Here is a 22,879-nt window from a genome sequence, read left to right as displayed (position 1 = left end):
TATTTTATATATTTATATGTAAGTTATATATGTATAATTTATATATAAATTGTATTTATATATAAATATATATTTTCATAAAATTTATAAATTATATAAATTACTTATTTTTATATCTATCTCCTTAACCTGACTAGAGAAATCCATAAGAACAAGGGCCATAACTATTTCTTGGTATTTGGTGTATCTAATTGCAAAATGCAGTAGTGAATAATAACATAAATACATAGGTGTTGAATTAGTATGCAAATTAGTGATAAATCAATCATCATTTTTGCTAAGAGACCCTTGTGATAGGGGACCCACCACCAACTGACTCTTTACACTGGACACCTTGGGAGACCACCTTTTCCATAGCTCTCCCCTTCTCCTGCCCTTCTATAGGACTTAGGGACAAGGGCTGACAGACCTAGACCATTAAACTTCTGCATCTGGATGCCTGAACTGAGTAAAGACAGGGACCTGCTTTGATAGCCTCCGGGAATATATCCAATATTCTAGGAGAATCTCTATTTTTAGTCATAATCTGACCATTACCAGCCATTTAGGCCAGAAAAAAGGATAATCAAATACTGTGGCTAGAGCCCCAGAGGCTCTCCTCAGGTAAGCTGCAGGCTTCTGAATTGTGCCAGTGTGGAGAGTGGAACTGGAGGAGGGGATATATTTTTCTTCAGTTAGTTTGAATACTACCCGACGCACCCAAACCCAAATACTCAGGCTATCTTCATGGAAGCTTAGCTAGCCATTCCTCTTGAAGACAGGATATTCCAGGCCATACAATCCTAAGGTAGATAAAAAAAGGACCATTACTCATCTAATGTTAGACAGACCAACCTCTGAGTAGGAAAGGTATGTAAATAAGTGTGAGCCTTTGAGTTACAGTAAACTAAAAATTATAAAGCCAAGGCCCTTCTTACTAGGCATGTCACTTGAGGTTCTGGTTCCATGTTGGTTTCTTCACCTTGACAGAAATGCTTCAATGCTAAGATCAAAGGACCTAAATCAAGGGGACAAAATCAAGCCTGACTGTGTACACTAGATCAACAGGAATACCACAGACATGGCCAAACCCAAGACTGACAAAACATATTTAAGAATGACCTAGAGTAGGTGGCCCCTGCATGCCTCAGTCACTTAAGCATCCAACTCTAGATTTCAGCTCAGGTCATGATCTCAGGGTCATGGGGTTGAACCTGACATTAGGCTCCATGCTCAGCACAGAGTCTGCCTGTCCCTCTTCCTCTGCTCTTCCCCCCAACTGTACTCACTCTCTCTCAAATAAATAGAACCTCAAAAAAAAAAAAATGACCTACAGTGTCATTAATGCTAGGAGTGCATATTTTCTTCACCAAAACATCTAATCGCAAAAGAGAAATTAAAACACAGCTATATATATATATATATATATATATATATATATATATATAAAATACATACCACACATATATATAGCATGTAAGGATACTCACCAGGTTCTTGTTAATGTCAATCCCTGTTGTATATCACTTTGCAAAAGCTGTGAACTTCCCTAACATATTTAAAGCTTAATAAATGCTTTTATAACTTGCTAGCAAAGTTATTATAATAAAATAGAAGAAGCATAGCAATTTAACCAAAGTCCCCCAAACTATTGATAAATAGGTTTCTAATACAGAGACAAATTAAAAAGAACAACAACATAAATCATTCTTTTCTCCTACACCTATCCAGTTATCTATCAGGAATTGATGATTTCAATAAAGATAGAAGGTTCCATAAAGAAACGGTTGAAATTGAAAGTAAAGATATAAATTGGCCTCCAGTGCATAACTCTTGCCCATTGGTTATCCCTGTTCAAGATACTAACTTGAGATAACAAGAGATAAACCTATCTTCTTCTCTTTTTAAGAAGGATTCTGGGGAATGCAAGAGATGAAAAGGTGAATTGATTATGCTGAGTCACTTAGCTTGCTATTGGGGCAATTATGATGAGATAAGAAAAGTACTTACTGAAAGGCAAATACTCTGGACTTGGGTCTCATTTTTCACATGCAAGAGGAAAAAGCTGTTTACTGTCACTCTGAGATTTATTAACCATTTTTCTATGATAGAAGATGGACAACAATTCACACGTATGGATTTAAATCACTGTCCTAAATCACTTGGTCCTCATTTTCCTTGAGCACGATTATACTGGCCAAAAAAAAAAAAAAAAAAAAAAAAAAAAATCTTAATTATCTACTCCCTCACATGCACGCGCACCCACCGATCTGCGGGTGTACGTTCTTCACCATCGTCAACTTCCTCCAGCCGTGGTGGTTCGGAAATGACTCGTGGGTCCTTAAAACCTATCACTCAGAGAGCCCAGGCTGGTCCTCCGAAAATCAGCGATCATAAGGCTACCATCACAGCGTCTGACAGCTGTCTTAGCAGAGACCCAGACAGACAGTCGTGCCTCTGCCCACTCGTGCCATGGTAGCTGTGTCGATTTGGACGCCGACGGCTGGCATAACCCGAGCAGATGCAGAATCCATATGTACAACTCCAGATAAAATTTCCAAAGCACTGGCATCTGGATGTCAGCTTTTCTTTGCTGGCCCCACAGCTGAACGTTCTGCTAGACCCGATTGTTTCTCTGCTGGGGGTCAGTCTGCTACCTCCCTGTTGTGTTTGTTGGCGCTTCCTCGACTTCCCAGCGTTTGAAAACAGTAAGCTAGATAATCACCTCACACTGCAGCACGCTGGGAATTTAAGTGTTCCGTCAGCTTTTGGGTGAAAGTCTTATCAAGGGAAATCCGAAAACCACTGGTGCTATCTCTAAATTTTTAAAAATTATTAAAAACAACAACAACAACGACACAACAACAAACTCCCAAGGATGAGACATGGAGAGGATGAGGTCTAAAACGGGTGTAGAAAACCTTGTGTTTTTGTGCACCAAGTTTCCAACAGGGGAAATTAGCATGACAGGAAAATGCACCAAGGCCGACGCATTCATGTCTGGGTTTCTCAGATTCCGCGGCAGCTTCCCCACAGCCCTCGGAAGGCTGTTAGCACAGGCACCTACCCCAAGAAAAAGCAAAGGAGGGTCTCTATCTACACATCACTTCTCCTCACTTGCTCCTTTGCAAATGAGCCACTGGATGATAGTTGCCTTCCAGGTGGGAGTAACAAAATGAGAAAGAGAGGTGCTTCCCCAGTGTGAATCATCATAGATTAGAAATTCTAAAGCCTTCCTCCAGGGACAAAGAATGGCTTGATAATAAATTGACAGTGACGGGGCCTCCTGCTCATCTGTGCCAGCTTTCCCAAAGCAAAGACCCTCCCTTCTGTGCAGACCAAATCTACTCCTTTTTCAAGGGAGGAACAGTCTGGAACCTCATCCCCAGTGTGTGGCCTATGCCTCAGAGAGGAAGAACAGGAAGAAATGAGTGTCGTTTGATGGTTATGAATTCCATCAATTAAATCTCTGGGTGATAGATGCAAATGTGCTACATATACTGATATTTCCGAGAGGGACATAAAATCGATGAAGATTTTGTATCCTAATTGTAATAATCCTAATTGTATAATAATCCTAATTGTATAATAAATATTGTACGATGATCCTGTTTTTAAAACGCACGGAGAAACTTGAAAATAATGCTGGGTGCTGACTTCGGGTTCAAATAATTTAATCTCAAACTAAGTTAAAATCTTAAAATCTGTCCATCTGTCCGTTGTAATTAAATTAAAATACAGAATTAAAATGCACATTTTCAAGGTTTTATTTCTTTTATATCCTAAGGTGAGTGCCTTCATCTAGGAATGAAACTAAACCACTTTTATCAATGCTTGTGTTTTAGTTAAAATGAATCTGTGCTACCAAACATTTTGCATGAAATAACTTAGATTTGATGTTTTAAACTTAGTTTATAAAACACAGAACCTCTCAATCATGGCTATTTTATACACACAAAAGGAAACCATGAGGGTGACCCAGCCAAGTACTCCTTCCGTGATAACATATGGATCTCAAAGTTTATTTATTATTTTTTTAATACTCTGGAGAACAGCTGGCATATATTTTATTCCCAATATTGTCATCTGGCAGAATGACTCATATAAATAAAGTAGCAGATTCTAACTTTCTGGGAAAAGAAACAGTTAGAAGGTTAAGTTTTTCCAGGTCTGAAAAAACTCAAAAATAAAAATCACCCCGGGTATCTGAGGAATGTAGAAGAACCAACTGGTCTTTAGGAAGTTTGACTACCTCTGTGACTCTGTTTAGTATTCCTCCTAAGTGCAATCATGCAAAACCTTTAGAAGGAATTGTCCTCTCTTTCAAAGGGGTTTGACTTGGGCATAGTTAATCATCACTGTGATAAAGCAATTAAAGGTATTCATAATTAGGACTAAACCAAATGTAAGTAATCAGAAAATTAAGGGGAAAATGACATTATGATGAGCCTGTGTTTTTTTCAATGACCTCTTGGCTGAGAAGGACATTCTTACATCGGTGCTTAGGGACTTGGGTACATAATGCATTAACCCTACTAAGAGCCTGGCAAGTAAATGTCTTCTTCGAGTAGCAGCAGTACACCCTGGAATCATTTAGTATGGCTGACTTCTCAATAACACTGCCCAAAACATAAGAAGCAATTAATGATCAATGGGCTAAAAGTTAATGTATTGTTTATACAAATTCAAGTCATTCTACAAATATACTGAGCACCTACTGAGTGCACAACAAAATAGAGGTCACAGGATGAACAAGACATGACTCCTATTTTCAAGCTGCTTACCATCTAGTAGGAGACACAAGACATGTATGATAAAATTTTAGAATTTTTTTTCCCCCCAACACACACACAGGTACCTTCATGTATATCTAACTGGACTATTTTTAAGTATATCAGTGATAGCTGTCCCTGAAAATGGTATTCCGTTTCCTAAGTTTTAATTGTAAATGTGGCCACAGGCATTTTAGGTCCTGTTTCCAGACCTACACCCTTCGTTCCAGTTTAGAATACAGAAATTTATTATAAACTCTGGGAGAAGGAATAACACCTAAATCTTCTCTATAGCTACATTTGTTATGTCTTCTATACAGCAGGCTGTCTATGAATACTTGTTCAATATGACTATATTAAGGGTCTGTATTTTTCCTCTGATTTGGAGTACTTCTAAGAGGCTAGTTATATATGTTGCCTAGGTTTCCTATGTATTCTAGGTTTTAAAAAATAATGGGCTGTGATCTCAATGGCAAAACCTGTTCCCCTCATCCCCATCTCCCAACTGTGTAATAATCCAAAACAATCTCCAAAGGTCAAGGAAATGCAATCTAATAATTTAGATATTGATCAAGTTAAATAATATAATCTCCCTTCAGATGAATGTTATGAATAAAAGATCTCAAGGTGAATGCATAGGTCAGTGGCAAAACCGGGATTTTTTTTTTTTTTTAACTAAGTGGATTTTAAACAGTTATTTTCAATGGATGTGACTAAGGGAAAAAATGCAGCATGTAGAAACCAGAAGAGTATTTTCTCCCACCTCTGTTTTCATGCTAAACCTGGCACTCTTTGGAGAGAAATGACTTTGTGCTTTTTATTTATTTATTTATTTATTTTTAAAAGATTTTATTTATTTATTTGACAGAGAGAGATCACAAGCAGGCAGAGAGGCAGGCAGAGAGAGAGGAGGAAGCAGGCTCCCTGCTGAGCAGAGAGCCTGATGCGGGGCTCGATCCCAGGACCCTGAGATCATGACCTGAGCCGAAGGCAGCAGCTTAACCCACTGAGCCACCCAGGCGCCCCGACTTTGTGCTTTTTAAAGTTTCTCAAGTTTTTGTGAAAATCAGGCTAAACTCTTCCAACATAGTTGCATGAGATTCTATTAGACACAGCTTTGTTGATGTGGCCCGAAATGATTCTGCTTGTCTTTCAGCCTCTGCAGGCTGTCCCAAGTCTCCATTTCTGTTAATGACCTATTGCTTCTGTCTGATTCAATACAGCCCACTGGCTATGGAAATGGCAAGTCTCAGCAGGAGACAACAAAATGGTCAGCAAACAGGGCTGAGCCATGTCATTTTCCTCAAATACTTTCCCAGAAATGAAATGACAAGCTTTAAAATGTTGTCTTCTGCTCAGGGCAAATATTTCTTTATTAAACAAAAGTACATGTCCTCTAGTTTCCATTCAAACCAGAGCTTAAAGTATGTCACTTGAAAAACTTCAACAGTACAATGATTTAGTACCTAATATTTCCTTTATAATTCCTCTCTCTCTCTCTCATGTCCACTTCCGGGTTCCAATAGCAGCTGTGCCCATCACTAAAAGCTCTGGGTCCTTAGCAAGTCACTTCACCACTCTGAACTTTGGTTTCTTCACCCTTAAAAGGGAAGATAACAGCACCTAATTCAAAAGATGGGCCAGGGGACCAACCGGGGTAACACAGGTAAGTAACTGGCTCAGTGAATGTCTGTCATACAGTAAGTCTCAAGAAATGTGTATTAATAAATATTACACCCTCAAGCTTTGCATAACTCTGTATTGAAAATCTACATCCTAGGGCACCTGGGTGGCTCAGTGGGTTAAAGCTGCTGCCTTTGGCTCAGGTCATGATCTCAGGGTCCTGGAATCGAACCCACATCGGGCTCTCTCCTCAGCAGGGAAAGTGCTTCCCTTCCTCTCTCTCTGCCTGCCTCTCTGCTTACTTGTGATCTCTGTCTGTCAAATAAATAAATAAAATCTTAAAAAAAAAATCTACACCCATCCCAATTACTTTGTGCTTGGATCCAATTTCAACCATACAGTTTTAGAGAATCTGCAAGTTACTCTACGTTCCAGGATGAGTCTTTTCCATACAAAACTCCCGCCCTTACTTAAATGAAATCCTTCAGATACTCTACCATGAAGACCAGGTAAGCAGCAGCCACAGAGGCATCCCACCAATTTCTGTGTAGGACACATACTGAGGAGGGATTGTTTTTTTTTCCAGCCCGCAATGTTTCGCCGACATAAACTCCTTCACTATATCGTCGTCTTCAAGTAAAGCCAGGTTAAATGATTATCAATTAGTTACCAGTCTGTCACATACTGTTTAGTAACCTTCTAGTACTGTGAATCATTTGATCTGTTAACAATCCAATTCCTTCTAGAAAAAATAGTAATAATACAGCTTAGCTGTGAATCCAGTGAAAGTAATCATTCAGCCAAGATAACTGGTCCCCACTCGAAGGACCCGGCTTAGGTACTTTATATTTAGAAAGACCCAACAATGTCTTCCAGAAGATTAAATGCTCTCTAAATTCTGGATTGGGTTTTTACATTCAGTCCACCTAAATGTGATCTCAAGAGAGGATACAGTTGATCTTACTATGCATTATTAAATAGTTACTGAGTTTTATCTCCTATGTGACTACAATTCTAAAAGTATAATTTAAAATGTCATTGAACTATCCTTATGGATTAAAGATGCAATTAAAATAGTCATTGATATTATCATTTGCCTTTGTATTTATGTAGAACTCGCAGCCTTCCCACTTAGAAAAAAAAGAAATTTCTGTTTCTTTAGGTCAATTCTACCCTCGGTCTAATCTTCCCACCAGACTAAATTTCCTAAAACATTATATCACTTTAAAATGAAGGATGAGAGTGGATTATTGCAGAGGGCATTTTTCTGGTTGCCTAAAGGGTCACCTGCATTTTAAAAATCTTTAGAAATAAGGGGGACAGCTGCTCTGACCTGACAGTTCCTGCAGCGGTCACCTGGCCTCATAGGAATTTGACAAGGCTCTTGCGTGTGGGTAATCCACCCCTACACTTTGTATTCATCCAGGGGTAATAAATATTTATAATAATTTCTCTAATTCACTCAAATGCTTTTTTCCCCCCTACAGAGGCAAAATAACACCGTATGGCTTTTTCTTCTCTTAGGCAGGGTTCTATTCTGCTGTCATCAAATAACACAATTTCACAGATTCCTTACCTTGTGATCCTAAATCATCAGATCCTGAACTGGCAAGGGCCTGGGAATTAACATTCACAGGACACTAGGAGACCTAATAAAAACAGCAGGAGTCTTGGTGACCTGAAGCGTCTGACCCAAGCCCACAGGTGTGTGCCCACCTGCAGGAAAGAGACAATGGAGCCCAGTAGTAATCCCTGCCCCCTCCAGCAGCACCCCTACAGTACCTTCTTATTCTTGTGCCTACAGATCTGCTCACTGCAGTCTTGTAATAGACATGGTATTACCCAAGTCTGGCTCAGAAGAAAACCATTTGCCAAAATGTATCAGCCACAACGTGTTGTGTCATTTCCCTCTTGAAATCAGCTGTTCCTTCCACAACTGTTTTCAAAAGACAAGGATCACAATTTCATCTCGGCTGATTTACAGAAAGTCGAATGTACCAAGGGAAACAGATGTCTGAGAGTGAGAAATATTTGTTTTTTTTTTTTTTTAATTTACTTTGTCTTTTGGCTGCATTTTAAAATAAATCTTCAACATTTCTTCCTTTTTTTTTTTTTAACTTTGTGCAGTTTCTAAGTGATATCTGACCACAAACAGGTGCACACACGCGTACACACATCCACGTACAAAGCGGGACAACTACTTATGGAAGAGTCTTCGGGAATAATCTTCCTGTCTTCAAAAAGCCAGTGAAGTAGCCTACAGATGTGACATTATCGTATAATTGTTCAATTATGCTCTTATTGTATTTAGAGATTTTTTTTAATATCTTAAACTAATTTCGATCCAATTCTTCTGTGCCAGACTTTCCCCAATGGTTTTTGCAGAATCCTAGTGTTCCGGGAGGCTCACAAGTGACTGGAATCAGCCCAGTTTGGGAAAAAAAGGACATCATCACCTCCACACCACCCTACTCCTGCGAATCCTTCCTCAACCCCCAAAGCTCACATTATCCAAAAGGCTTGTGAGATTCTGGAAACTCAGACGAGAAAGCAACCCTGCCCATACTGACCGTGTTTTGGTTCCCCGGTAAACGATAACGAGCTGGTGCCGCTCTATTCCGTCATTCATAGCTGAGGACGGTGACAAGAATCTAACGTTTACTACCACCAAGGACTATTCTAGAGCCTGAAAGAACACTGTAATATGGCACAATTTTGCAGGTACCTACAGGCATCAGGAAATTATTCATATTCATATTTGACACATAACCCTAAGATTTGCTAAGACCTCTGTCCACTTTGAAAATTGAAAGTATAATTATCCTTCTGTTCCAGTTTAATCTACAAATAATGCAGCAACCCTTAGTGCCTGTGAAAGAATTAAAGATATCTTTCCATACCTTGGAAGCAATCTTCCTAACAGCAGGCTCCAAACAAAAGCTACCCAGCTACAATACTGCTCTCGTTCTTCCTTCCCGACCTCTACCGTACGGGACCACGCTTCAGAACACCTATGTCCTAGGGAGGCCAGGACCCTCAAACACTCCCACAGACATGAACACCAGACTTGAAAGAGTATGTGTGGTTGGGCAAAGGGGGCGAAATGTATGACTGTAAGTTTGTAGCCCCAGGAAGTGCTCGTGGACCAGCCCCAAGTTGGGGAATCACATTCCCTCCTGTTACTTCAGGGTGCAGCCCCATATAGGAGGTAAACGTCACTACCATCTCGACTCAGGATTGAGAAAACAAAGGCTTCAAAAGTATAAATATATTACCCAAATGTACATAATTAAGACTGGGAGTTCAAACCCAGGTATGACTGATTCAAGAGGCTTTCATCTAAGTTACATTGAACTGTGTTGGTCTCTTTTGTTATCAGCCTTCGCGAGTCTTACTGGGAGTGTTGAGAGACAAAACCATAACTCACCTTTGTATCTCAGTCTTTTCTCCACTCTCTGATGCAAATAAGGCACTCAGTAAATAGTTACTGAATAAAAGCCTAGTATTTTTAGATTTATTGTCTCATTTTCCTAGATCCTGGCTATCTCGGATAATTTTGTGACTAGAAAGCCCTCACTTACTATTAGCTTTAGTTCTACTCACACATGGCCAAAACCCCTAGCTTTCCTCCATAGGAGCAGCTACCTCAAACCCCTCCTCTACCCCTCCCCATACTTCTCACACTGTCAGTGAAGGATGCCATATGTCTATTCTGCAAATCAAAGTTGGTAAGGTATGTGAAAACCCAAAGGGTATTGTATGTACCTGCCACACAGAGACACATACCATCATGAAAATCCTTCCAGGAAGTTCTTGCTTCTGCTGTCGATGTGGAAAAGAGTCCTCTGTGGTATTACAGATGATAGATTTTGGGCAGCATGCATGAGAAGAATCCTATATGCACTTTAGTATTTCCTTCACATAATTTGTAGCAATGGATGATGACTCGTCTTAACCTTCTAGTTCTTCTGGACTTCTGACTGGATGTTCATTCCCACTTTTCTAAGCAAATTGAGGAGACTATACAGTATGATGAAAAGAGTAATGGCCTATCCCATTTGGGTCCAAAGGAAATGTTGATTCTGGAGTCCCCTTATAAACTCTATTTTTTCTAGTCATTTCTAGGTTGCTAATGAGATTGTTCTAACAACTCCATAGGTTGTTCTGAGGATGATTTTCATTCTCAAGGTGGAAATCTATTCTTGCCACCAAATTATTTAAAATTTTTGTTGTGAGCCAGCTAGTATATACCACCAAATATAAGTATCATTTATGTAAACAGATAATTGATGTTGAATTCAATGAAAATATCTTCTTTTTAACCTGAGAAGATTGGGAAAGTTCCTGTATTCTGATATTGGTAATGATACTGGGAAGCATTAACCGTTTTCCTCAGAACCTTGGGCATTATTCTGGACTACCCAACATATAGAGAAATACTAGCAGACACTTAAACACAGTCTATGTATCAGGTTCCTGATGAAGCACTTTTAACTATAATATCTCATTCAATCCTCACAACATGCCTGTCAGGAAAATTTTTACTACTATTTTCTCCATTTTAGAGATGAGGAAATGGAAGCTTAGGGTGAGAGACTGTTCTAGGCTTACACAGTTACTAAGTGCACAAATTGGGATGTGAACTCAGGTTAGCTGGATGCCCAAATCCATGCAACAGAAGAATGTCCCATACTCGGCCCTGCCTCTAGAAGATGTGGCTATAAACTGACCTGGGAACACAGAGGTGAGATGAAGCCCTAGCTCTGGGGCTCTGGGGTTAACTGTGGCTTTGCTAAGAACTTTTTGGTTTTTTTGCTCATGCATTTATTCACCGGATATTTCTTGACCATCTATTATATGAAGAGCTGAAATTTTACACTTGGAATATTCTAGTATGAGCACTCATTCCGGCCACCTCTGAAGGATACAGGAAGCTTATACTACAGTTAATGGGATTTGACCTTTTCAGAGAAAAGTTTCATGAGTTATTTTTCCAACGTGTGGCAAATCAATAACCCTAATGTCTCTGATGTTTTTTTATATACAATGAGGTAAAGCAGCAATGATTTTTTAAAGGACAGATTTTAAACTTTCACAACCATGAAATATTTTTCTCCTACTCAATCATGAATACGATATGATATGACTTGTTAATTTCGAATAATAAATTACTTTTTCCCTTAAAATGCAATGCTAAAGCAGGCCATACAGTATAATGTACCAATAGCTCGGCCATCAACCTGTGTGTGCTTTAGTTTTTCAACTTTTGAGGATGGAGATCTTGATAAAACACACATTCTTTGGTTAACAGGAAGACCAGTGAGCTAATCTTTGACCACATTGAGATTCTCCAATGAAATCAATTTCCTAAGGATAAAACATTAATCTAGATAGAAAATACACACAAGGGTCAGAGCGACCCTGGCTTTGTCGTAGCCCAGCAACTTCCATGACACGTGCGCTGCAGGCAGGAGACCCAGCTGACTCCTCTAATATTCAGTTGCCAAACTAGATAAAGGACAGACACATCTCTGTCATAAACCCTAGGTCCAAAGTTATGATTCATTCATAAATGTATTTCAGTTTAAACCCAGATCAGTTTCTAACAGAAGTTGTGAATTAACTTCCAACATTAAAAACGTTTTCCTATCAACACCAGTATCCTATTTGAGGTAAGGAAGTGAGACAGGTGAACAATAGACTGAAGAAATTTCTACTGCTCTTTCTTTTCTTTTTAAAAAAAACCCTGTAAACCTTACTTCCAATTGTTTTACAGCTCAATTGATAAGGTGTGTTCCTTTTTTTTTTGTTCAAGAAAATTTAAAAGCAACTAATTTAAATATGCAAAATTATCTTGAGTTGTTCATACAAGTGAACTTAAAAGCCGTGCAACACAGGAAAATTAAGTAATTATGCCTCCAAGTTATTTACTGCAATTAAGCTCATTTATCATATGCAAATTAGTGCAAACTGGTCTCATTAGTTACTAAATTACTCAATATGAGCTGAACAATGTAGCACTCCAGTTTGTAATGAAAAATCCCTGTAGAGGCAAGCAGTATCAATTAAGCTAATTTGCATATGCAAATATATTCACTAACTTTCTCTTTTTCTATATTTAGTTTTACATTTTCTTACCATTCTGGATCACAGGGAGACTATAGGGTCGCTCACCTTCCTCTCCTTCCTCTATCACAGCTAAAGAACACCTCTATTATTTGAAGTTATTGTGTTTTATTTTAGCACTGATATCCAGCAGGATGCCACTTTGCCAACAAGGGCTATTGGGAGTAAGAATGTGCAACTTCCTAGAGATGATCACTTCTTTTATAAGTTCCAATAAAATAATAAATAAGGGTGAAATTCCAATTCATCAATAAAATGAACAACAGACTTAAATGTTGTCACTCTCTTTCAGAGAAGTCTTTTAAAAACACTGGCATCCAATGTAAAATGAATACTGGCTTGGCTAGGCAGCATTATAAATAAAATAATTTGGATCTTGTACTAGTCAGTTTGGGGGCTGTTTTAGGTATTCACTTTGCTTTGTCCAGATGTTTGAATTGTACTTGTCAACCTTTTATTTTTCTCTTGCCAATTCAAGGAGATGCTGAAAATGATACATTTGGCATTCTCTCCCCCCAACCTCAACATTATCATAAGTAGCTTCCTCTGCCCATAGAGCTCATGTACTTTCTCTGAAGAATCTTTTACTTAGTTTTCTACAATCGAATTGGTCTCAGAGACTGGAGCAGGACGGTAACCACAAATACTTGAACTTAAATAACAAAGATATAAAATGTCACAACATACTATTGTTTTCCTTATTATATCAACTACACATTTTTAAATATTTCGGGTAGGGAACCTGTATGTTTTTCTCTGACAATAACTCTGCAGGACCAAAGTACTATGCAGACAAACTAGTCAGGATTCCAAGACATGTCCTTAACCAATCTTCAAAATGTCATTAATAATGGAATCAGAAATTGCAAGGTAAACCTTGATCTGATTTTTTCCCCAAATCTGATCCCAAACAGCTTGCTTTTAAAACCTAGGTCCTTCTTTCCCTTGAGATAGGATTCTACTCTGTATTCTATGGCTGAGGTGTTGAGGGAAGAAAGAAAAGCCTCGTGATGAAAATCTGACATTTCATTGAGAAGTGGTGTCGCCCATCTCACCCACACAAATCTCTGACTCCTTTGCCTAACAAATAGAAAAACAGCTACATTTGAGTTCCCTTCCTCCCCACCATTTTAGGTAAATACACACCTTAATTAAACTGTTCTGCTAAGGCAATGGGAATATCTACGTCTTCTCTAAGAGGGTTGTTCTACCAATAAATGAGCCTTGCAAAAATATCTCCCTAGTTTTGCTGGGGAAGACAGTCAGCCATGTAACCACCTTGCCCAGCCTTTTCTAATCAACCCAAAGTCAAACTCAAGTGTTATAATCCTACAATGTTTTTGATGGTTCTCCCTTGGTCTGCCCACAGGATTCTCCTGAAGTTTGGGGCTTAAATGTTCTAAGAGCAATGCAAAGTGTCTTAATGCCCAGAAATAATGCAGGGGCAATGACCCAGATATAGAAGGGTTCATGCAATATAGCAAAGTGCAAAATGACATGTGGATACCATGTTTCCACCTTTATCCCCCATTAGGGTGTTTCTTAAAGAATATTCTTTTTATTCTCCCAAGACAGGTTAAATAAAAAAACATGGAGGTACTTATTATGATTGCATTCATCTAGCTCACAAAATGTCATTTATTTTAATATCTGCAACTAGTTATGGATAAAGACCATCCTTCAATCACTTTCTAAGTATGTAGTAGTTCTGAGCACTGATTCGTATCACACAACATCAGTAATATAACATACACATATAGGTAGCTCACCATATTGTGCTCACGATGATTACAAACACAGACCTTAAAAATCTTCCATATACTAGGTCTGATCTGACTATTTTAACACCTGTGAGGTGACTACAACAGGATTGCTATAGAATATGCAAAAACAAAACTGCAATTTTATATAACAATTATGTAAGCATTATTTACAAAAGAAAAAAAAATGTAAAACCTTCTGCTAAGGGCATGCAAATAATTAAAGCACTCCATTCATAAATCTACACCTAAGGGAAAGTCATTCCACTAGTTAATTTCACGAGTTACCAAGATGATATTTGTTACTATTTTGTGTTTCATTAACTTTGATAAGTAAAATATGAACATTCTTTCTGGTCTCTAAGTTGGGAAAGTAAAAGTAAATAACACTCATATTTTTTGGTATTAAGAAAGTCATGAAGTGGGAACAGCAATGCCCTAAGAGAGCTTCCAAAGCAGGAACCAAATTAGTGCTGAGTCACATATACCACATTCAGGAAAGACCCCACATAATGACCTAAAGTTCTTGGATTTTTTTCTTAGGTGGTTGCAAAAAGCACAATTTCTAAACTTGAACCCTTGCCTCTCTGCTCCTCATCTGATTAATAAAAGTCAACGAAGGATAAGGTGAACTAAATTGCCTTGACTCAGTCCCAAAGCGTACACTTCACAGTCTAGCTGTTATTTGAACCCTCGACTCTCCTGCAGAAGATACCTCCATCTTGACATTCATGCCTGAAACAGCTGCAGGTTTACTGGGCCTACAGTACAGGTCACAGTCATTCCAGAAGCTTCCATGTGAATGATGAGACCGGTAGCCTCAGAGCTGCCCAGGGCACAGCCCGGCCAATGAACTTGCCTACATACACCGGTATTAGGCCATTAAATTGGAAAATGACTTTGCAACAGTTGATTTTATATTGGTAGAATCACCATTAAGTTAAATGTTCTCCATCTCGGGAGAAAAGAAGTCAAATTTTAAAGGATACTCCAAAACACAGCTAATAAGATATACAGAGCAAAAACATGTATTGCAGTAAACAACATGGGTGAAGCAAAAATTAAGGAGTCTACCTTCATCCCTCATCCGGAACTCTCTACACCAATGGGTCCTTAGACAACTGTCCCATGAAACATCACCGGGGACACAGGCAGGGAGGCATGGCACTTGGTGCAAAGAAATCACAGACATTTTCTGAACCCCACCCCAGTATTCAGAACTGACTTCTACCTTATCTTCCAAGTTCCACATTTCCCATTCCTTGTTGACTACACAGGTTTTTATCAGGTATTTGCAAGTGAAGGAAGGGAAGAAAGGAAAGGGAAGGAAGGAAGGAAGGGAAGGAGAAAGAATTCATCCCTGTCCTCAAGAATCCACCAGATTCCACCGTGAATCCACTTGAAGGAAAATATGGAAACCATCTTATGCTTGCAGACCACTGAGGTATTGCAGAATGTGATACAGATAAGGGTCTATGGGCTCAAGAGGCCCCTGCAAGGAGGGAAGAAAACTAAGCCTAGAGAAGGCTCTTCTTGTTACTACCGTTTCCCAACCCCTTCCTACCCACAATTCTAATATTTCATTTAGAGGAGTATACACACCTCCGTAACTACTGGTAAATAAAATCAAATGATAAAAAAAATTCTAATTTCAACAATTTCAAGATTATCTAGTACAACCGTACTTGGAGACCTGACTTTCTTGAAAGCATCCCTACCAAGGCACCTATACTTCCCCCTAGAGACAAAGATTTTGAACATACTCCAAATTCCAAATGTGAACAGCCCTATTTGGTTTTCTTCAATGAAGGTGATTTTTTTCCCCCTTTCTCTCTCCTGCACTCTCAATCCACACAGAATGTATCTAATCCTTTTCTCACATGAGGTCTTCAAATACAGAGAAAGGACATTAACATCCTTTCTAAATCCCGGGTTTTCCAAACTAAACGTCACCAAACCCTTCATCCACTCCTCATGTGATATGATTTCTAGTTCCCACACCAGTATGATTATTGTATTCTAAATGATATCCAGTTGTCCATGTTTTTCTTAAAGTATGCTAAGTTGAGTGAGACCAATCCCAGGAGCAGAAGAGTTCAGTAGCCTCATTCTAGATCCCCCCACTCTCTCAATGATGCCAACTATTGAACTGATGTTTGAAACAACCATTATATACTTACTCTATTTACATTAAGCTTCCGTTCAATTCAAACTCCTAAGTTTTGTGTTTTAAAGTAGTTTTAAGGGGTGCCTGGGTGGCTCCGTGGGTTAAGCCTCTGCCTGTGGCTCAGGTCATGATTTCAGGGTCTTGGATCAAGCCCCACATCAGGCTCTCTGCTCAGCAGGGAGCCTGCTTCCCCCTCTGTCTCTGCCTACTTGTGATTTCTGTCTGTCAAATAAATAAATAAAATATTTAAAAAAAATAATAAAGCAGTTTTAAATTCTTGCAGCTCCTAAGTCACCCTTCCTTGAGGACTCTGGACACAAATTTCAGAGTGAATTGAGAAGATAATAATCGGACGCTACTGTTTGGACCATTTCTTTCACAGGCTAAGTCTTCTGCACTGACTGCTTCAGACTATGAACAGGAGTCATCCGGAAGCACATCAGAATTTCACTATATGTAAAAATAGGTTTATATCTGTATTAGTATATTTATATTTATTATTTATATATATTTATATATACAGCACTGCTCATACAAAACTTATAAAGGAGATTCTGAACAAAGCATGTACAGGAAAAGAGGAAATAAAAATTTGAAGATCTAAGGAGAAATATCCTTTCTGTATCCCTGAAGCTAATCTACTGTCAAGGTAACTCAAAATGTTGCGTACACGATAGAATAGCAAATCCCAAGGTATACTTCAACAAACATCAGTCATATAGCAACTTAAGGGATATTAATGGAGAAACGGCAAACATCAGAATAAACAAAATTGAACCAAGTAAGGCTGTCCAGGGCCTTAAATTTGCAAGTAATAACTGACATTTCAGACCTAATGAATTATCAAAATTGTCTCCAAAGATTGTTAAAAATCATCAATTTCTGGACCTCACTCTGAAAATTCTGATTTAGTAAGAATGCGTCCTTCAAACAGGGGTCTCAGAGGATTTTTGAAGTTGCCAACCCATGAACCAGCTCAGAGAATCCCTGGGGTTTGAACACGGGGGATCTGATGTTAACAGTTTTTCTGGATACCTATCATCAGAAATAATAAGCTAGGTCCAAGGAAAAGCATAGCCAAGTTTTCCAAATAAGCTGCCGAACTATCCCAAACATGTCTGTTTCTCTAATTCCGTATCAAAATGTATCTCACATAGTTTCAAAAAAAAGAAAAGAAAAAGCAAGCTCTGGCCATGTCAACACATTTGTCCTGGAAGCAGAAACAATGTAGGACAATTATCCCTAGATATGTCCAAGTCGCCGCAAAGTCTTAAAGAAAAAAATGGTTTTTGAGTAAGCGAGAGGCAGGGTTTGGGATGAATCTTATCTCGGACTCAATGACTCTGCAGTTCCATCCTAGTGACCCTCACATTGCCTTGTCATGGAATTCACTGGCAAAAATCAATTATGATTATTCGTCTCCTTTTACTTAAAATATACTTTCAAATTTCATTCTGAGAAAGCTTGTAATTTGGGGAGGCAAACGTTAAGATTGAAAGCGTTTATGAATACAAACTCGAGCAAAAACAACTGAAATTTGGCAGCACATAAAAATGTCACATTACTGTCACAACAAAAGTTGGCTCTTCCAAAAACAATATATAGCTCCAAAGACACACACATATATCCACTTATAAGTGCAGCACACACACAGTCATTCTGGGAACAGCCAGCTACTATACATTTTGCATCAACGGAATAGTGCAATTTATCTCAATTATTACAGCACAAATAATACTTGCCCTCCCTTTCTCATTAATATTCTCTCAAGGGATGGCTTTCTAAAAAGAAAAAAAATAAATTGGTAAGAATTTCATAATTCTAAGAATCAACAACAGCCATCCACATAGCCAATATCTAAAAATATTTTTTAAATAAAGACTAAACACGTGCATTTTGCTTAGTAAAACACAAGTAAGTTTCTTTCTAATTACCTGCAAAATGTGACTTCCCAAATGTGCTTCAAATACTTCAATGGCCAGTGCACTGGGGCTTCTCCTTCGTTGTGCACCTATAACTTATTAAAAAACAAAGAAGAAGAAAAAGAGAGAAAAGAAAAGAAAGAAGAAAACAAATTAAGTTGGAGCTCTGATTCACACCTTTAGACCATTTTCCCGCTGACTACATATCACTAGGTGGTTTACTACACCAAAGAGCTCTGAAAGAAACACAGTACAGGGTTCATTTTGATTCTGAGTTGTCTGAGCAAATTTTCAACTCAGAATATTAATTTCTGCAAACATGAAAAACTACATTTAGACTTCTTCCCTTTTCCATGTGCATTTTGGACTGCGTTTCCTACACTGGAGCAAACCCACGAATGTTTATATTCCTTTAAAATAAATTAGCAAACTGTTCTTCTTAAAATGTAAGAATTGTTATTTTTAAAGCATACATACACTGCCTGCCCATGTACTGCCCCCTGTCCCGACCCAAACCCCCCAGGACCTAAATTTTTCATACCTTCTAGGCTAGGAAAAAGCAAACAGGATAATTTTTTTATGTTCTAATGCAATAACTTTATCACAATCTAATAAGCACAACATATCGGATAAGAGATTCTCATTAATGACTGTTTGCACTAGTGTTAAGTGTCTCAGGAGGGCTGGATTTCATATTTACTGAACACTCATGTGTAACTATTCCTACAGGACCTACAAGAAGCCCAGGTAGACTCCTGCCTAGCACGTGCCTCACCAGGGAAGGGACTGTTTTCTTAACCAAAACCTTGGGGTCTCCAGCTGACTTACAGTCTGCCAGTCCCTTCCTGGCAGACCCTACAGGTGTTGTCTGCCAGCCCCTCACTCGAGAAGCCTCTACTATCCTTAACAAAGTTGAGCCTAAGGCTGGATATTTGTGGGATCCAGGATTGAGGGTCTTTCCTTTACTAATTTTCTTTTGCATGAGGTCACCTTTTGCCTTCAATTCTGTTCTGGTTATTCTTCCTTTTTATTTTATTTTATTTTTTTAAAAGTTCTCACACATAAAAATCTGCTTCATGGTAACTTCTGGAAGGAAATATTTAGATCTTTTCCTTATTTCCAATAAATAAATTCCTCAAGTTGTCCTGTTTTTCTTGCAAATTTTATTATGAATCTCGACCTTCCTCAAACCTACACACTCTGAACTGAAATGAGACCGAAACCCCACTTCCTTATTTCTAAAAAACAGTTTCAGCTAGTTGACAAGAAAATTCCAGCAAAATGCTGTTGGGGTAATTCTGCTTCATTTCAGTTACTCAGTCGGTTGGCTCCATAGCTTAGTAGGGATTATAATATAAATGTACTTATGATTATTGTGCTGTGCAGAAGCAAGCAGTTTACCCCTGCCATTGTGAGTCAGTGTCTGTAATGTCTGAAAGGCACTTTGAAAATAGCACGAGTGTTAAGTATCATTATGACTGGCAAGAGGAAATAAAAGGGGCATTTTTTTTCAATGGGAAAATTTATAAAATATAATTGAAGAGTGATTATTATCAAAGAATATTCCAGCTGGAAGGGATCTTAGAAACCTCTATTCTAACTTCCTCATTTGCTTCAGAAGCAAAACACACAATAATTTTAAAATAGAAAAATCAGTTTTCTATCCTAACATTAATCTTTGCTATAAGTATAGACTTGAGATTTTTAAAAATTTAATATTCAGATATATTTAAGACACTACTGCTGTATGTGTATGTGCACATTTCTGATTAATTTCCTATTCTAACATGCACATTACTCCCTTCAAAACTCCTTTGGCATTTTTGATAATGCAGCTGTCTTGCTGAATACTGTTTTCAGTTTCTAGAGTGTTAATTGCACATTATGGTAGCTTGGTGTGAATGATCCCACATGAATAAAATCTGCAGTCTTTTTTTTTTTTTTTTTTTTCAAGATTGTTGTGGGGAGCTTCTGGGAGGGAGGGGAGGCAGTTAAAAAACTTCAAAAGTGTCCAGTCTCTTTTTGAGGCAATAATTAGGATCCAGAAAGCTCCTTATTAATAATAGTTTATCATTTGTGGGCATTTCAGGACTTTCAGTTTTGAAGTTCAAAACGGAACAGAGGAAATGTCCCGGTTTTGGAGAACGTAGACCATTTTACAAAAAGCTGGATGAAGAAGAGGCCAGGAGAGCAACAGCCACCAACCTAGAGAGGACCTTAAAACATCACAGCAAGTATAAGGAGCGTTTTATTTACTAGGAGGCCCAAGAGGCATGCTCCAGTAACAACAGATGGCAACCCAACTGCCTTCTGGAAGCACAGAACATTGACTTCAGTGGGGTGTTTACAGGGGTTATTCAAGTCTGGCCACTGATGATGGCCTTTCTTTTCCTGCCTTTTCTTCACTTAGGGCTCAGGCTATTCTTTAAGTAAATTCTGCAAATACATACATAATTAGGAATTTTATTTTTTCAAAAAAAATTTATTCATCAGCCTGGGGATCCCACACATCTTCACCAGTGTTACATCCACGAGCCCTACCTGCCTAGTTACCCTTCTTTGTTCCTCAGGTCCTCCAGAACCCAGAGTGTGCCTCCCCGTACATGCTAGCATCAGACACAAGTGTCTTGTAAGTGGTTTCATGCTATTCTATTCAATGGCATTTTTATGGCACTGGAACTTCTCTTGATTTATATGTTTTGCACTTATGCAGGTGATGTGGGGCTGTAATGACAGTTCCTAATTTTACAGCCAACATAAATATGTTAAACAGGAGCCCATTATGCCCGTGGTGGAAGCCCTGCTCTGACTCCGGCATTACTAGTAACGAAGCGATGTTAAATATGCACTTCTTGTTTTGTACTTTTCATCCTATTGCATTTGGGGACCTGAGACAATCATCCAGTTACTCAGGAAAGATGCAGGTACAGTTATCTTGTTGCCTTATGTTAATCTCATGTTGCTAATGGAATATCATTAATGCCTAAGAAGACCCAAAGAGGTCCATCATTTTCAGAGAGAGAATAGACTGCTTATGAGGTATTCTCTATTTTTTGTGTTTTGGGAGTCAGCCATTTCTAGAACGATTCAGTAGTCCAGACAAGTGCACACTTACTGATGAAGGGGTCATGGTTTCATCTCATCTACTGACATCATTTCACATATTGGTTTGTTTGGTTAAAAGACACTACCTTTTGAAATTTAAAGGACATTATAATTAAGTCGACCAGATAAAACCAAAAGCAACATGTTGCTAAATAAATGGAATATATAATCTCTTATCTGTGAGGAGTATGTCCCTAACTCACTGACAGCGATGTGTGAGAACTGTGGAAGGTGAACAGCTTATACAAACGGTTAAAAGAAAAAAAAATACAATAATTCAACTTCAAATGTGATTCAACATGGACTGAGTACCAACTTGAAATTGAAAATTGCTGACTATTATAGGTTGTTACTGAGTGTTACCTACAATTACTGTAGGTAACTAGTGCTATAAGACCTAATAAGCAGTCCGAAAAAAAAAATTAAGCAATTCAAAACAAACCTAGGCCCATCACATGATTATCAACCAAACACTGCAACTCTCCTGTTTTGCCAGGGTTAAAAATAAAACACCTAGAATCTGAAGAGACTTTAAATGGAAGCAATATATAGGGTGAACGATTTTTAAAAAACCAACCCAAGAAATCCTGATTGTTTCAGAAATCTAGAAAGATAAGATGAATCATTAGAATGGTGAGTTTGACTTTTCCTTCATTAAAAAAATGGAAGACACATAAGGAAACCACAATCTGAAACATGTTATCTGAACAATTAATCTTGTCCCTCAACAACGACGGCAAAAATATTCCAGTATTGACTTGCATACCTTGTGGGGTGCTCTTTGAGAATTAATTCAGTGCAGTAAAAGACAATCCCTCTTTTGGGAAATACACCACACACACCCCCAGTCATATTCCTAACCAGTGCTTGTCACCTTCGAGGATACACAATCGCCAGGAAGGCTGAGGATTAGCACTCAGTGGGAGTTTGACCTATTCAGCCAAAAGGTCAGCTTGCCACAGAAGAACCCATTACAAAACAGAAACAGGACAGCTCAGTGGACACACATAATGAAAGGGGGAAAAGTCACGGCCCTACTTGCCTTGTGTCCCGCATTGCCCTTTTCCTTCCTAACTCTCCCCACCCCCATTTCCAGAGAAGGTGGAGCGGCCCCAGCTCCTCACCAGCACAGTTCGCAATGGGAAGGTAAAGGACAGGCAGGGAAGAGAAAGGGGCTTGTTATTTAAGAGAGCATTTGAAAGAGATAATAGAAGCCAAGAGGAGTAGGATATTGTGAGGCAGGGTTTCCAAAGGATTGTTTCATTAGGGAAGAGTCGTCATTGGCAAGTAGGGAAGGCCATTTTAGGGACATTTTCTCACGGGACCCCTCTCCATGGGGAACAGTATGGCAGAATGGCTAAACGTAGCCTGAAAGTTCTGGGGGTAGTATTTTAGGGATGGAATCATCCACTTAGTGAAAAGGGA

At 38.6% G+C, this 22,879-nt stretch overlaps 1 protein-coding gene across 2 annotated transcripts in view; it reads right to left on the bottom strand.

Moving 5' to 3' along the window:
- NPAS3 (neuronal PAS domain protein 3) overlaps positions 1–22,879 on the bottom strand; it is an 866,185-nt gene that overhangs the window by 423,017 nt on the left and 420,289 nt on the right. Inside the window, exon 3 of one of the 2 annotated variants that reach the window (XM_047738684.1) lies at positions 18,362–18,444. In XM_047738684.1, the coding sequence (XP_047594640.1) occupies positions 18,362–18,444 (83 nt within the window). The remainder of the gene's footprint in view (positions 1–18,361; positions 18,445–22,879) is intronic. The other variant, XM_047738685.1, reaches the window with a different exon arrangement.

The sequence above is a fragment of the Lutra lutra genome, chromosome 7, assembly GCF_902655055.1.
Source record: "Lutra lutra chromosome 7, mLutLut1.2, whole genome shotgun sequence".
In the NCBI taxonomy this organism is placed as follows: domain Eukaryota; kingdom Metazoa; phylum Chordata; class Mammalia; order Carnivora; family Mustelidae; genus Lutra; species Lutra lutra.
Note: the sequence above shows the minus strand (reverse complement) of the source record. Positions and strands in the feature narration are given on the sequence as shown.